At 34.7% G+C, this 17,970-nt stretch overlaps 1 protein-coding gene across 1 annotated transcript in view; it reads right to left on the reverse strand.

Annotated features, from left to right (window-relative positions):
* Window positions 1–17,970, reverse strand: part of LOC132698177 (hillarin) — a 77,955-nt gene that overhangs the window by 2,432 nt on the left and 57,553 nt on the right. The window contains exons 5-12 of the mRNA XM_060664111.1: window positions 14,561–14,754; window positions 10,198–10,384; window positions 6,758–6,891; window positions 6,556–6,699; window positions 6,279–6,497; window positions 6,020–6,228; window positions 5,342–5,472; window positions 3,329–3,586 (exon numbers count right to left, since the gene is read on the reverse strand). Coding sequence (XP_060520094.1) covers window positions 3,329–3,586; window positions 5,342–5,472; window positions 6,020–6,228; window positions 6,279–6,497; window positions 6,556–6,699; window positions 6,758–6,891; window positions 10,198–10,384; window positions 14,561–14,754 — 1,476 coding nt within the window. The remainder of the gene's footprint in view (window positions 1–3,328; window positions 3,587–5,341; window positions 5,473–6,019; window positions 6,229–6,278; window positions 6,498–6,555; window positions 6,700–6,757; window positions 6,892–10,197; window positions 10,385–14,560; window positions 14,755–17,970) is intronic.

The following is a 17,970-nucleotide window of genomic DNA, read 5'->3' on the forward strand; positions in this document are numbered from 1 at the left end:
TATGCTCTGTGAATGTTGTCGGTAATGCGTCGGTGGTCTGTGTGTGCGTCGTTCGTTCGGCAAGCATGACTACCGTTGCATCAGAAATAAAGTTTTAAAATTATGAAAAACTCGTTTCTTCGACAGGGTTGCAACTAGTAAAAATTAAAGAACTATGTTTTCCTTTTTTCAGAGTTCCTGATATTTTACACAATCGTGTCCCAACCCTGTAATTGATTTGCTAAAATGGCCCACAAGGCGGTGAAATGACAAACTGCAAGCAATCGGTAAGTCTGTAGGGGCCTATAGGGCTAAATTATATTCGTTGATACGTTTTGATTGAGTTATTTGATACTGAAGATTAAAATGTATGTGTTATTTTTTTGCGTTTTTTCTATAGGATATTTCGATAATCTTTTCTATGTGCGAGATAATACATAATCTACCAACTGTTATATCCGGGAGAGTAATTAAACACGGAACCGAACTATTTCCTATTTTCTATATATTTCCTACATTCCCAATTCAAATGAAATGGGTACAAAGTTGTAAAAATACAAAATTACATTAGATTTCAAACAACCGTAGGATTTCACAGATTTCACGGACTTCAAATTCCATGCATTTCTAAATGATTTTATAGGTTTCGACGATTTAAAAAAATAATTTTGAGATTATGGTAAAAATGTTTTATTCCGAAGCAATTAAAATATCATTAAAATGAAACCTCTTTTTCAAAACTAGTGTTGAAATAATAAATATAGATATTGTAAATACCAAACGTTTTCAAAACGAGACCTAAAAATAATATTTTTTACATTTTTTTGTCAAAAATTGGTTTAATGGTAAAATTTTTCTTATTCACTTCAACTGTAAATTTTCTTCATAGTAAAGGGAATGTTTAAGATATTTAGGCAATTGTTAACATGATTTAATGAATAAAATAGCAAAAAAAAATAAGAATTAATTTATTAATGAAATGTCAGTATCGTGTAGTGCCCATTTCTAAAATTCATCTAAAAATTGTCATTTTTATCACAACAAATGATTCTAATTCCCTCATAAATTCTTATTTCTATGATCAAACTAAAAAATTGTCACTTTTCTGATAAATCTTTTAACATTGAATTTCGGTTCAATCACTTTTGTCGTTAAAATTTAACGAATTTTTGAATTTGAATTTATGACTGGAGCTCCATCTACCTTGAGATTTTTGAAACGTCTAGTGAATCGAGTTGAAAATACGTCATCTGAGTACAGTTTACAACCATGGAGTTTATAAAATAGCGCAGTGTGATCTTAGAATTTATTTTATGTAGGCAAATTTGAAACTTGTTTCTCGTTGTTGACGCTTTGAAGTTATAGTAAAATCCTAGTTTCAAAATATTGTAAATTTTAAATTAAAAAGTAACAGTTTCCCAAAAAAAAATTATCAATGAATCATTGGTTAGTTTTGGTCAGTTTGCAAATTTAGTTTGTGTTTGTTTTTTTTTGGATTTTTTAACCTTCCTATACTCTCTGATACTCTCCTCCGGATACGTAAGCTAGTACAACCGAAACACCTTCCCAGGAACACTGGGTCCAGGTGTTCCTCAAACTCTTGTGGTTTCCAACTATTTGTCAAAATTGCTAAGGGTGCAGTAAAACGTCATAGTTATTGGGATTTTGTGGGATTAATTTAACCAAAACTAATTCGGCGTGAGCAAAGCAATGAGCTATTGCTGAGTAAGGTGGTCCCAAGATTTAGACGCCCACGAAATAGCATTTAATAAATTGGTTTGAACAACGTCGCAACCACATCTTAAATAATCTTTGAAACTGGAATCAAAAATGATTTTATTTATAGGACTGAGATAACACCTTGATCTAAAGGTGTTGTATTGTCTGGAAGCAATGCTAGCTTTACCGCCCTTCAAGTCTTGCATAGTAGGACGTGTTTTGCAGTTTTCCAGTACAATTAGAGTCTTTTTCTTTTGTGCAGTTCACCTGTCATCCACGGTTTTGTATTGTTCTCGTATGTCACAGCCAAAACCTTTATGTTCAATTTTAACTTTTCCGTCATATTTGCTGCTAGTAGCTTTTGGCACTTTTCCGCAACTGCATTTGTCACCTTTAAATCTCATAGTCTTGTCCGGGTTCATTTTGGAAAATAGACCAGTTTCATCGGTGTTGAATATGTCGCTATCTTGGTATCCTTCTGTGATTTTGGGCCAAATATTTTTTAACCACAATGAGGACCTGTGGGTTGCTTGTTTCAAGCACAATTAACGTTATGCATGACTTCTACTGCATAGGTTTACCATTAAAAACTAGGAAAATTATTATTATCTGGACCTATCATAAATCTAAAAGCAGGAAAGTTTGCTGAACAGCTTGGCATTATCGATTTTTCAAGGCTTCGGAAGGATGGTTGGGGAAGTTCAAACAGAGACATGGTATAAATTATGGAAAGAAGCCCGTCGACAGAAATGTCACTAACGATTGGCTGGAGAAGACGTGGCCAAAACTAGCAGAAAAGTGCCCTGCTGACGACATTTTTAATGCTGACGAAACTGGTGTTTTTTACAAAATGACTCCAGATAAAACTCTTGGAAAGAGGTGACAATTCAACATTCCTATCGTACTGCAGGACTTATTACCGAGACAGAATGCGAACAGGACTTGGAAGAAGATCAGTCACTAAGCGAGTGGATAAAGCAGTTTCCAACAATAATTACGTTTACAAGTGAGGAGTTCCAAGATTTTATGGTGATGGATCAGGATTTGCCTACAACAGCAGACTTGACAGAGGAAGCCATATTACAACAAGCAAGAAAGGGTGAGGAAGAGCACCAAGAGGAAGAAAAACATGAAGAAGTTGATCTGGGACCACCACCAACCATTCAACAAGCCCTAGATTCAGTTAAGCTGCTAGAGAAATTTTTTATGTATCATGGGGAAGATGGCTCTCTCGAAGAAATGGTGAAAGTACAAGCCAAAGTAAAAAATTCAAAAGAAAATGACCAATTATTTGAAACATTAAATGTAATTCTTAAATATTTATACAAAATGTTTCTAAGTAGATGTTAAAATATGTATATAAAATAATTAAATATTATAGAACACATATTTCAAGTGCCTATAATTTTTTATAATGAAAAAAAAGCAGTCCGTTTAATTTCGCTATATAGAGTTTCGACTGTACTGCCAACCCTTTGGCTTATAATTTTGTTTTCCCTGACATGTAAAAGTTGGTTTAAATTTTTCGATTTTGCCGGTACCACGGTCGTCGGATTGGAAATAATCATCGCGAAATAAAAGCGCAACATCCTGTGCGCGAACGATAGAGTTAAACATTGGTATTGCTCACCTGGTGTGTGATCGGTACCAAACCGAATAGCCTGGTCGCTTTGGTCGGTCCCCATTCGCCGCTAGCGCAGTCCGGCAAAGGCACCATGACGGTTTGCAAGTCGTCGCAGCAGATCTTGAACTTGCAGACGCTCTTAAACTTCATGGGCTCGCCCGTCAGGTATTCTTTGGGGGTGACCGCGTTGGCGAATATGTCCAGCAAAAAGGCGCCGCTGCAGGGGGCGTGGACTCTAAACGCGACCGTGTTTCCTACCACCGACTACAAGAAAAACGCAATATAAAGTCTGTATACTTGTATACACTTGTATACTAAGAGTGGCAAAATCCAGATATTTTCCATTGTCTATTACGTCCCGGTGTCGTACACGCGACAGAGATAAAACCAATTACCGGATAGTTACAGCAGTTACAGTATGGTTTGGTTAGTTGTCGCCAGACATATTACACAAAGAACGTCGAAATGCCCTGAAGAGTCGCCAGTAAGTATTAAATCTTCTTAAATGTTTTCCAAAGGGCACCCACTGACAAGTTTATCCGTGTTGAAATGTGTTTCCGAAACTCCGAAATTAAGTTTGAAAACAGTGGCGAGAGTAAAGCAAGAAAGTGTTAATGGTGCTAAAAAAGAACATACTAGAATAAGAGATCAGAGAATTGAGAGTCCGAGAAAAGTGTGATTCGAAATCTTATTTATGCCCTAATTATAAAAGGAAAATATGTTTTTTTTTTCGTAGCACTGGTTCTGATTATGAAAACATTAAAGAAATTGACAATAGAATCATGGAAAAACCAGATGTCATCAAAACGCGTAAAGTTTTTGCGAGAGTAGGTCGACAGTATGACTTCTGATGCATCTTTAGACGTTGTCTTCTTCGAAGAAACGTGGATCTAACAATATGGAATCAGCATACGGACTAGGCACGATGAAAATCCCCGTTCAAGCTGGCAATAGCAACGGGTTTTTGGATGGAAGTGAGCTAGTCTTTCCCACAAAAAACAACCGTTATGACTTCCACGATAATGTGAAGTGCACGATATCTTTCTAAACTTTGGTAAAATGGATCGACAAGAATAAAAGAAATTATCAATTGGCTACGCAGTAAGCGGATTAATTAACCAGAAAATGGCCTACAATGTGAGTTGTTAAAAATTGTCAAAAAATTATAAAACAAATTTGTCGTATGCTACAAACAGAATAATTGCTTAAATGCATATTTAATGCCATATAATTGGTGTATGATCAGATATTTTTTATGAAAAATATTGTAGGTGAGACAAGGCACGATGATACTGCAATAATATCTACTCTGATACTTTTTATAAAACTTCTGTATTCCTCCCGCGTCGATTTTTGCTGATTCGAACTTGCTAAAGTTTCGCCAATCATCCTGTGGGCTTCTTCAGAGCTTGACTGAAACTAGCTCGCATTTTACTCTGTACCTGCTTATATATTGTTTGAGGGGGCGGAGCTAAATGAGGGACATAAACACCGTCTCGGATGACTGATTCCCATATTGGTGAAACCGGACGAAAAATATCAACTAGGCTCAAAGAACACGAAAGAGCCTTACGACTAAGACAAATAAACTCATCAGCTGTTGCTGAATACAATCACAAAACCGGACATAAAATTTTATTCGATAAAACTAAAATTCTTCCAATTCTTCTAACAACGAAAAATCCGAGAGTCTATAGAAATCTATAAACAACCTAACAATCTTAACCGTGACTCTGGTCTTTACTTGTCACCAACATGGGAATCGGTCATCCGAGACGGTGTTTATGCCCTTCATTTAGCTCCGCCCCCCCCCCCAACCAATATATACAGCAAAAACCGACGCAGAAGTTTTGTAAAAAGTATTACAGTAGCCTGTTTAAGTTTCTTTGAAAAATCTACTCTGGTAGTATCTGAATCAGTTGTATTACACATACACAAAAATACATTAAAAGAATACTGGAAAAAAGAGAATACACTTTTTATTAGCTTAGCTTAGGAATGAATCTAGTTTCATCTTACCTGCATTACGAATCTTTTGAGCGAAACGCTTTCGAAAGTATCTCCATCGCTGTCGTAAAATTTGAGGTTGTAGTGGAAAATCAGGCTTCCCTGCATGTGAGACGGCATCGCGATTTTGACCGTTGCCGCACCTATAAATACTTCAAGATTAGCAGATTACGCGACACCATACACGTTTGCTATTGTAAAGCTTTTTTGAAACATAAAAATCAGATATTGTGTGATATTGCCATAGACCATAGGTTCAGGTATTGGATAATATTATGGCATATCTGTTATAACTAAATCTAATATTACCAGGGTGAGCAATAAAATTTAAGCTAACATTCTCAACAGTTGACACTTCAGGAGCTATGTAGACCACATATACGTACATATTTTTAGACTGTACATACCAAATGCTTCCCACATCACCAATAGCAGACTGTTTACAAAAGTCACATCAGTACTTGATGATTTTATTACGGGACCCAAGTTCACCGCCTGGTTGGTAAGTTATTAGATATACAAAGGTTAGAAGCAACGACTCCTACACACTACCAACCAAAACAACTGAAAAATGACGACAGAAAACTCCCAATAATATTCCCAAAGCCAAACGGTACCGTCAGATGCAGGAAGTATCATTAAATGTTTAGATGGTCATCGTATGAGCGAACTATAACTGGGTCAACTAACCTGTTGAATCTGTGAACATCACTGCCTTCGTCTTAGGATCCGAAAAATACAACCCGTATCGGAAGAACAACGACCTGACGAACGGGAGTTCCTCAAAGTCCTGAAGCTGAATTGGATTTTTCAGCAGCTGCCATTCCGATTGAAGCGGGAAGAATTCGTATATGAACTCTTTGGGGTCGGTCAGGAAGTAGTGATCGTCGTATTCGTACCTGCGAAGTTAACGTCAGCAAGCGGGACGCAAATTTGTCGACCTGTCAACCTTAAGCTGTCCGACTTGGTCTTGTTACCGGCCTTCGGTACTTCTTTGGCGTTAACTAAGTGCCTTGCTCCCCAATTGCACTGGACGAACCTCCAGGCTCCTGCTACGTAGACCGCGTTCCACGAATTCCTGAATCTGTTATCTTCGAATCGAACACCGGGTTGGTAACCCGCCGACTTGGAGTATCCTTTGATCACGACGCAGTGCAGGCCGGCGTAACTACATGAAATTTGATGTCAGTCAGCTTTGGTGTTCGGGAAAGCGAAGGTCGTCATACCTGCAAAGCCTTTTGAACAGTACGTGGTAGCTCTCTGTGCCGTTTTTGATGCCGCGGAGCAACCCCATTGGCGTATCGCCCCTAAGGTTATCGTCGAAATTCATATTGTTCAAATTTTTAACCGTTATCCATCTGAATATCGTTCTGAAACAGGTTAAGCAGTGCCGGTACTGTCATACGTCCACGGTACGCGATAACGTACCTCGCTTTCTCTATGTCGGATCCGCATCTACCGACCAACTGCCTGACGAGGTCGGTGAACGATTTTTGATCTTCCTGGGCTACCGATATGGCGATCTGATCGATATGCGCGAACTCATTTGGGTGACTATAAATCTAAAAATGAAATTTTTAATTAACTGACAAAATTTGTATACCGTAAGATGTGTAAGATGTCTGCATTACATCGATATAGGAGTCAAACCAGCAACGTCAAAATTTAGATTATATACTTCGACCAGAAATATAGCGCTTTTACAACCAACTCCTGCCTACTGCCGAGCAGGCCCTTACCCGTAACCATCCTAGGAACTTATCTACCTACACTAACAAGTATGTTTTCAATCTTTTTCACCAAGCAATTCTTGAAACAGGTACGTAAAAAAATTAGTGCAAAGTAACAATTTATTAGGTTCTATTTCAGTACATTTCTACCTACTATCATTGATATACAAAGTATTAAATATAATAATATTAAAGTATCAGTCACTTAAAAAATCTTCACCTAGTCGCCAGCTTTGTGCTGATATTTTAGATACTTCTTTGCCGAATTGCGTTTATGGTACTATCACTAAATTCTGGTGCAGTGTTATTTATTCTTTCAGCTCAGACCAAATCATCTCAGATAATCTCAAGATTTCATGTCCGTTTTGTTATGCCATCGAATCGATTAAGTGTAGTCTTTACTAAAATGTTTCATTTTTAATAATTCTAGAAGTTGTTGTTTCGTGTATCTCTCTTCAAAGTAGAAATCATTTTAGTACAGAAATTCTTTACTTTCTTCTTTTTTTGAAGATGTATTTGGCTGAATGATACGAGGCATTATCCAATACAATAAAATTGGCGATAGTTTTGGCAACAGTTTATGCTCAAACCAGTCCTAAAAAAAGGCATCTTCCAACCAACCATTTTTGGACCCAGCGTGCAGAATTGTTATACTGTTTCCATGTAACTTGTTACTGTTATCACACCATCCTTTTTTTTTACTGTGTTGTGAGTGTCGATCCACGTTTCGTCTAAATACACTATTGGCCTATTTTGCTCTCGAAATTTTGCAATCGCATTTAAATAATCCACCGCGAAATTCTTTGAGATTCCATTAGCACATGACGTTCATTAACTGTTTGGAACTGAAAATCCATTTTCTTCAAAAAAGTATGCAACGACTCTTTGGCACAACTAATCTTTAAGCCTGTCAGTACTTTTTTATGCAGTTCTTCTAAGGTTAAAACAGTATTCACTTTATAAGCGTCGTAGATTATACGCCTAATTAGATCTGCGTGTTGCTCTTAAAAACTGACTATCCCATTGGGAACAATTTTTCTTACAGTTGACTTCTGAACTTCCATCATGTCACTTGTTTTTATTGCTGCCCCTACTTCTCCTTCTGAATATCTTATAAAATTGTAAACTTTCGAAACAATTTGTTTAGCATCCGAAGACAAATGGCTCCGTTTTTTTATTTGCTGAATTAGTTCGTTTTCTAAATTGTTATTGGGTTCGACTACCATCTCAACTTCGTCGTCAAATTCTGCGTTGTTTTCCACGTCTTCTAATAGCTGAACATCTGCTTCATTGCACAGTCTCCACATTTTAAGCGTTAAAAAACAGTAACTTTCAAAAAATATTTAATTGTAAGGTTCTAATAAATATTTATCTGTATTCTAATGACGTGCCTTTATCTACGGCGAATAGTCTTAAAAAAGACAAATAGAACAACTATGTAGAAGACACAAAAATACAAGAAAAAGAATTTTGTTAATCGACAGGCACACAACACAAAAATGATTATTTTCAAACTTACCTGTAAGATAAATAGAGTACAGGTACTTATCCTTTGAACTATCCGGTGAAAACAGCCTCGCAGGGTCAAAGCTCGAGGATCAGGTGTATCTCAGGAGATGCTCCCGCCCAAATGTAGAAAACACTATTCTATTGAGATTAAGAAAGTTATAAACAATGTTTATTTGACTCCCATTGAACGTGGTGCCAGCAAGCAAGCATCTTTAGAAGAAACGGCCACATTGACGAAAATTCCAACATCAACTGTATGGACAATTGTGAATAATCCCATTTCATCGAGGAAAAAAAGAAGCAATGCTGACATTTTCTCGAGTGTAGATGAAAGTGATCAAGATATAATACGGCTTAAAATTTACCAGTTATACGAGGAACAAAGCATGCCTACGTTAGATACCTTAATTAGGAGGCTTGAAAAAGATGAAACCGGTGTTAAATGTGGCAGAATTACCTTATGGAAGTTTATTCAACACATGGGTTTTAGATTTAAAACAGTTAACAAAAGGTAAGTTTTAATGGAATCTTTTAGAATTCGGAAATGGCGACTGGAATATCTAGAAAAAATTAGGAATTACAGAGAACAACAAACGCCAATTATTTACCTGGTTCGACACTTATGATACCCCGGAAGGATTGGGCTGACTCAACTGATAAGTGTAAAACAAACGCGCCATCAAAAAGAGGTAAAAGAATAATTATTTTGCATGCTGACTCTAAAGATGGTTGATTCCAAATGGACTTTCTCTGTCTGTGAAAAATATTAAAGATTCTTCTCTGGATTACCATGAAGACACCACCGCTGATTTATTTGACAGTTGGTTTAAAAACAAACTAGTTCCAAACATTCCTCCTAATAGCGTAATTGTGATGGACAATGCACAGTAGACAGTTGACTAAAACCCCTTCCTCATGTGACACAAAAGCAACAATCCAAAACTAAATGTATAATAACCACTTTTATTTTCACGAAGATTATACCAAAAAACAATTAATTGAGGTTCTACATAAGGAATACGTCTGTGATTATTATGCAAAAAATCTTTTCGTATTAACTCCAGAGCCCTCAAACTTATACAAACCGAAGTTTTTAACAACCCTCCACAAAGTTGGGCAAATTCTGTTAAACATATAGGAAAAGCAGAGCAATAATATAGACCAAATAATAATTAGAACAGGCGATGATAGCGATAGTGATACTGCTATATTATGTGAATAATTGTAAGTAATTTAAGTAGGTAATAAAAATAATTTGTTATTTTATTTTAGATAGATAAATACACAAATAAATAAATATTCTTTAGTATCTTTCCTAACAAAACCCCAAATAATTAAATTCTAAGGAAAGTACGGACCTGCTCGGCCATATTTCATTTTTCACTTTTTCACTTTTTTATATCTATGAACAGACTTTACATAAATACGTACTTCCTGGAAAAATCACAGTCAAATACGAACATATTGCAGTTTAGATTAAACTCTTAAGGACGATACATATCACCTGATGTTAAAATAAACGCTTGTAATTCGAAAATACCACGCAGTATTAATGCTTGATAAAATTCAAAGCAATAAATGCACTATATTTTTGGTCGTATTATACCAGTATATTTTATACGCTTGTACCTGATATTTGCTAAGGGTGGGTGGGGCTGGTGGGGGTGCGTGAATCGGGTAGGGCTGCGCTTCGTCGGTGTATCCGTCGTGGTGGTCCAAGTAGAGTGATTCCGCTTGCATGTATTCGCTTCTTTTCTCGTTGATGAGTTCCAGCATTTCGTGACTTTGTTTTTCCACTAGGGCTGCGGTTGCGGCCCTAATTACAAAAAAAACACATTAGACGAACTGTTGGTGACCCAGGAAACATGTTCTATAATAGGTAGGACCGACTTTTTTAATTTTAACTGAACGCGATAGATTTTGTGCGAGGCTAGGCCGCGTGACGTCAGTAGCTAGACACAGCAGACGACTATCGAGTCGGTTGGAAACCTACGGAGGTTAGAAAAAAAATTGTTTCTATTAAAATGAACTTTTTTTTTATTTTCCTAATTGTCACATTTTCATATAGAGGGTGGTAAAATAAAGTTAAATTTTTTTATATAGGACACTTTACATTTTCCATACATACATAGTCCTGTCACAGACCAATATATATGAGTATAGGTCTGTGATGTACCGTTGCAAACTTCAGGTTATGTTTAAACCATTATTGTTGGGTTGCCTATTAACTTTTTAAACTTTTTTCCATCTATCATTTTTACGAAAATAATGCTTTTCTTAAGGCAATGATGAAATTTTTAAATATTTTCTTAAAATACGCGGTCTTGTCACGTTTCGCAAATTGATACTTTTTTCAATTTTGTTAAATGAGCCACTCTGTATATTATTGGATTTTCGAATACCCACTTTGATAGCTATTTCAATTATATGACACAGTACGGGTGTCTGGCAGATAAAATTAAAAACTGAGTATAAAATTTAAATTATTAAGCAACGGTTTTAGAGCATTATTACGAATTCATATTAAAAACAGAATATTAAGCTTTGCACAATGTTGCCAAATTTCCAAAATTACTTATTTCTCCTTGTAAATGTTTACTTTTTTAAATTAACACTATCTACTAATGCATATTATTTACTACTAAAATTAATTAAATTAGTTTTTCAATATGTCCCCTGTTTTGAAGAATACACGTTGTATATGGTATTTCTAAATGAGACGTAATTCGTTTATCTTTGTAAGCCACATCTTTCAATGTGCCTCACAAAAAAACTCCATCGGGGTCAAATCTGGACTCTTCGCTGGCGAAGAGATTGGTTCCCTTTTGTCCAATCCACTGTCTGAAATTTTCGTTTAAAAAACGAATGATTGCAGTACTTCGATGCTAAGGAGCGCCATCTTGGTGCCAAATTAAATTTGGATGCTCTCTTTGGGGAATATTATTATGTATAGGTGGCCGAATTTCGTTCTTCAATAAGTTTAAGTATTGTACGGATGTTAAATTTTGTTGGTGAAATATGGGTCCTAAAATTGTAGATCTCCAGATTGGATCTTTGCCCCTGCTTGTTTACAACAAAAACACTTTTTTTTTTCTGACGTTGGAAATATTGATTCCAAATTATATTTTGAAATATGTTATCTAAAAAATGCTTATTCATCATTATATTGCAAAATTCGAGTCTCAAATTAAAATCTGCTGCTTGTAGTTTTTGTACTGGTATGAATTTAAATGGCCTATAACTGTTAACTTTTGAACATGTCTGAAGTGTGACTCGTCTTCGTCAACACCTGAACCGGCAAGGCGGTTGGAGGTCTCTGGAGTATTTTCAAAATGCAGAAGAATATCTAGCTGCATATTTTCAACGAAAACCGTTCCGTTCCTACTTTGTTTTCGCTAAAACACTGCCATTTTCTCGAAACTGCTCGTATATTTTGGCAAATTTTGTTTTCTTGGCAATCGCCTATCGGGAGATTTGGCTCTATATTGTCTGAGAGCAAGAGCTGGACTTCTGTTATTGGCGATGTAACATTCTAATAGATCAACTTTTTCCTCCTTGTTATACATTATACAAAATAGACTCAACAAAAATGCAACTTAATAAAATATGTACAAAATAGTGGAAGTCCGAAAAAATACTCTTAAAATATTGTAATATACTTATATTTGTTAAAAAATCAGTAATATTACCACAACAGAAAACTACTATTGTTTTCAAAGCTGCAAAATGCTTCAAAATTAACAATATCATCAATTTTGTGTTTTGTGTCTTTCAACAGGCAGGTTTCTATATATTTTGGTCTATATTTTTTAAAAGTTTTTTCCATTTACAAGATTCTTAAATTATGAATGTAAAAGAATTCATGTATTATTGGAAAATAATTGCCAATTAAGCCAAAACGATAAGTCAGAGACCCGTACTATGCTATACAATTAAAATTGCATTTTGTGAAAAGTGGCAACACTGCGTATTTTAAGAAAATATTTTAAGTTCGATCATTGCCCAAAGAAAAGCATTATTTTCGTAAAAATAATAGATAAAAAAAGTTCCAAAATTTGTTAAGCAACCCAACAATGATGGTTTAAATATAACCAAAACTATTTGGGAAATACTATTTACAAAACTTCTGGATTCCTCCTGCTTGGGTTGTTTTCGAGTCGAACTTGCTAACGTGAGCCTTCCATCTAAAATTAAAATTATGGAAACACTACTGATACTTTTGTTATTTGGCCTCATGGTCAAGAAAGCCTAGTAGATTTTCTTACACATTTATACACACTAACATAAGTTTTACCATTAAGTTCGAAACTAACAATTACCTTCCATTCTCAGATATTCTTATCAATAGAAAACCAGACCTAACATTGGGTCACATCACCATCCGGCCGAGAAATCATCGGTTCTCATCTCTCCTGTTTACAGAGCCGTTAAACTGTCTCAACTCCAGTCACTGAACCCAGAATTAAAACACCTTACCTCTCTCTAATAATTTCCACATTAAAGATATTAAGCGTTCCATCACAAAATACACGTCACTATAACCTTCCAATAGCAATCAGGTCAAAAGCAATCCTACAGTTGTCACTGTGGTCCTTGAATACATTCCAAACATCACCGACCACATATCAAAAGTTCTAAAGAAACACTTCAAAAATCTCTTAACATCTTCGATCTGTCAAAGACAAAATTCCATTTGAGATGCCACGCCATGCATATGCGGCAAAGATACATTGGAAAAAAATCAACTAGGCTCAAAGAACATGAAAGAGCATTAAGACTAACACAAATCAACTCATCAGCAGTTGCCGATCACAATCACGAAACCGGACATAAAATCTTATTCGACAAAACTACAATTCTTGCATGTAATCAATCTGTGGAAGTTTTTTTAAACAAAAAAAATAACAATACGTTGGTCTAACGTTTATATAACAAAGTACCCTTAATTTTAAGCAAGGAATCACCCCCTTATGTTTTTTGTTTTAAAACACTCTGCATACCATTCAAAATTAAACAGGAATTACAGTGTATAAATGTTAATTCCGACTATAGCGGTTGACCTTTAAATTGGGTCCACTTTTATTACATTTTTTTCGATGCCTTATCTTTACCCGCTTTAATTTACTCGTTACTTTTACGTTCGTGAACTTTCAGTGCTATTATATTTCAATAACAGAATTCTAAAAACAGCGCCGCAAGAAAAGCGGTTTGTTTATTGTATATTAGTTTATTTATGTCGTATTAATCCAGTCAAAATAGACAAAAATAAGTCAAAACTTAGACAAAATTCGCATGCATAATATTATACATGAAATGTCAAAAGTCTCCTTCCATTCGAGTTTTCAAAGTCAAACTTACAAGATTTTTCTCGAAAACGCAAAATTTTATCGTCAAAAATAGGTCATATAAAAGTTATAGATCATACAATTCTCTACAAAAATTGTGCAGGCTCTTTTTTTCTTACGACTGACTATTCGTGAGATATCGCCACCATTATTAGAAAATTAATATTTTACATAATACGCAGACATTTCCGCAGGTAATGGCGCTTTTAGTGTAAACCGAGATATCTTACGAATGGTGAGTTGTAAGAAAAAAAGTGCAATTTTGTACGTCTGACCTTGAATAAAATTGTTTGCATAAGTCGAATGGGAGGGGATTTTTGACATTTCATATATAATGGTGTATTTTTAGCTCTATGCGAAATTTGGCTAGGTCAAATGTTTATTTTGATTGGATTATTTACTGTTTTATATGAGTAACTGGAAATTAATGACAGAGTAATAACAACGTACTTACAGTGTTATAAGTATATATGAAAAAAAAACTCAATTTGACGTTTGACCTTGAATGATTTTTTTACACAAGTCGAATCGATTAAACGTGTCTGCCAAATGTTTATTTTGACTGCATTGTTTGATCAATATTCAACCGTGTCAATATACCCGAGGTATTGGTTACATTGATAACATAATTCGCCTTGTAGTATTACCTCTCGTGTTCCAGCATTTTCCTCGTTAACGATTCCTTTTTCTTGTCCCTCCTCAACGTCATGTTCTTCTCCAGATCTTCCCTCTCTTGTTGATGTCTCAGCGTCAGTATGTTCTGATCGTCCCGTTTTCTTTTCATCTGCATTTCCCTTTCGAACCTGCTCGTCAGTCTTTCCAGTTCTTTTTCCCATTCGTCCTAGATCATTCGAATTGGAACAAACGGTAAACAAATTAAAGACGCACCTATATGTATCGTGACCCATTTTTCAATGTAAAGGTTTACATTTAAATAATAAATCAACGTGTGACAGTTCATAATTACAAGTTTAGCAGTGGCCCTCGGCTACAAGAATACTACTTGCCTAACGGAATGTGGTTAGTTGTTGACAAAAATACCGAAGAAACCCAGATTTCACCGATAGCGACAGTAAAAGATAAATTTGCTTCCTAATAAGCTATAATGTATAGGCCCCCATTTGATGGTGTCTTTTTTGTTGCGCTGAATATGCACAGTTTTCCTTTCTAGTTAAATAGATGGTCGTTTAAGTGACATTACGCATAAACATAAACGCATACTACTATTGAAAAATTTCTGCTTTGCAAAATATTCATATGCTAAAATAATAAAAATAGTTAAGTAAAAAATTCATTGAAAAATATATACAGTAAACTCCGTTTATAACGCACATGGGATATAAGTACTTCCGGATATTACGTACATATTTCAAGATCAAGAAAGTGGTCCAGTTCTGAAATCGAAAGCCGAAGAATTAACCGGGGGATTACAGGGTGAATTTTGTTAGTTGTTCTACAGGTTGGCTAGTTTCTGGTGAAGCAGGAGATATTAACAAACAAGCTGTACTGAACTGGCTAGAGGATAAGTGGCCCAGTATTGCACAAAATTGAAGCTCTGAGGATATGAGACTGGGCTATTTTACAAGCTGACTCCAGATCGTACCCTTAAATTTAGAGGAGAAAAGTGTTTGGGTGAGAAGCAGTCGAAGTTGAGGTTCACCGTTTGGGTTTGTGCAAACGTAACAGTAAGTTAATAATGCAAACTTCTTCTTATTGGTAAATTTGAGCGAAAAAATTGTATGAAAAATGTGGAAAATCTACCTGTCAGCAAACTAAAACATCAGAATAGAAATATATTGCTTCTGGTTGACAATTGTGTAGCTCATATCAATATCGGATTAGAGTTTTTGCTTCCAAATAGCACCTCGGCCGTCCAACCAATGGATCAGGGCATAATAAAATGCCTTAAGAATTGAACTGCTGGCTTGATGAAAATTCATTTAACAAAATAAAAAAGTTAAGATTTTCATGAAATTATATATATTCCGTGTCTTTATCAAATGTTATATTTACAAACTCCTTATACCGAAAAATGACAATAAAACCTTAATTAATATTGTGAGAATTTAAGTTTAATAATGGAGAGGTATTTAAATCGTTAAGCAATACATATATTTTGTTAATCTCCATGGTATCCAATAAATTTAATTTTATACTTTTTGTGGTTGTATGTAAAATATCAAAATTATCGTCAAAAATGGGATTTTCTGTGTTTAAGTGTGTAGCATAATTAGAATCTAGACTATTGTTTCTAAACACTTTTTTATGTTCGTTAATGCGTTTCTTGAAGGACCTACCTGTTGGTCCAATATAAATTTTAGGACAACCTGTAGATTTTGAACATTTTGTTTTGTTGTTTTTTAAACATTTTCATATTGTGTTGTTGGTTCTGAAAGCTATTTTTAAACCACATTTTGGCCAATGTTTTGAAACTTGTTCAGTATTAGGTTTCGGATAAATAGAGTTTACTGTTGTCTGAATTTGTTTTTTATTTACGGTTTTATCAGTAATGGACGGATTGCAGGCGTTGTTCAGTGCAATTTGTTTAATCATATTAAGTTCTTTGTTGTAATTTTCTGTTGAGAGTGGCGTATTAAGAAGTCTGGGCATAAAAGAGTGAAATGCAGCCATTTTGTGCGTATAAAGGTGATTTGAGCTGTCCGTGTATGAAGGTTTATGGTAAATGGAAAAATCTAATTTGTTTTGCGTTTTCGTAATAGTTAAGCCTAAAAAATTAATAGAGTCCTGTTCAATCTCGATAATTTAAAAAATAATTCAATTGTCTGTCTGTTCCAACAAAGCAAGCAAAGACATCATCCGCGTGTCTATACCACCATAGAAAACTTTTAATTAAAGGATGTTCTAGTATGATATTTTCCAAATTATCCATAAAAATCTCGGCCAACACAGAACTAAGTGGGTTTCCCATAATCAAACCTTAGAGATGTAAATCTGTTCATTAAATTCAAAATAATTTTGGTCTACAGATACTATCTAATAAATATTGTTTTACCAATAAGTTAACCTATTTCTGAGTGAGGGTGAAATCATCTAAATCGTGGGAAATGAGTTTTGTACATCAAAAGTGTTGCGTTATAAGGGACTTTGATATCTTTAATTTTGTTGATTAATTCAAAGGAATTTTTGATTGCAAATTATGGTTCGAAATCTGTGTGGAACTTTAAAATATTTACTAATTTTGTTGAGAGTTGAGTTAAAGTAGAAAATTTAATTTAATGGAAGCCATGGAGGTTAACAAAATGCGACATTCAAATGTACTAACGATCAATTAGATTTAAATACCTCTCCGTTGTTAAACTTAAATTCTCACAACATTAATTAAGGTTTCATTGTCATTTTTCGGGATATATAGTAGCAAATATTACATTTGATGTCGAAACAATGGTCATGTGAATATATATATAATTTTATGAAAATCTGAACTTCTAGTTCTTATTTATTTTGTTAAATGCCTTAAGACATATTACCGCAGATATTTTTTGTATCGTTTGATTCTGTCATTTGAAAATAAGAAACCTTTCAACACCACCACAATGTTCGAATGATGTTACTAATCGATATGCAGGTCCGATAAAATCGGAAAATGAGTTTGATTCAGACGATGAATTGAACATTGAAATGTATCTACTGATAATGTAACTGATGTTAATTCATCAAGTACATGAAATTTCTATTAAGACAAAATAAACAAAAAAAAAATACGAATTTTTTTACTCAAAAAGAATACAGTATGTATTTTTACTGGTATGTTGTAAAGATTACATAGATAGATAAGTTTTTAGTTTAGGTAGTTTAGTTTCTTTCGTTTTTTCGTACCTATATTAGTGTTTATTGGTTTTCTATTGGTTTTTAGCGTACTTCCGCTTATGGAGTACTCATTTTCCGGCCCCCAGAGAGCACTTTATAACCGGAGTTCACTGTATTCGATTTTTCCTCTACGAAGAAACATCTGGAGTGGTATTAAGAATATTATTAAAACATTATTCACTTATAATGAAGTATCCACTCAACAGGATTCAAAAAGTTAAATTTAAAA

The sequence above is a fragment of the Cylas formicarius genome, unplaced genomic scaffold (assembly GCF_029955315.1).
Source record: "Cylas formicarius isolate icCylForm1 unplaced genomic scaffold, icCylForm1.1 PGA_scaffold_10__41_contigs__length_53128322, whole genome shotgun sequence".
Lineage (NCBI taxonomy): Eukaryota > Metazoa > Arthropoda > Insecta > Coleoptera > Brentidae > Cylas > Cylas formicarius.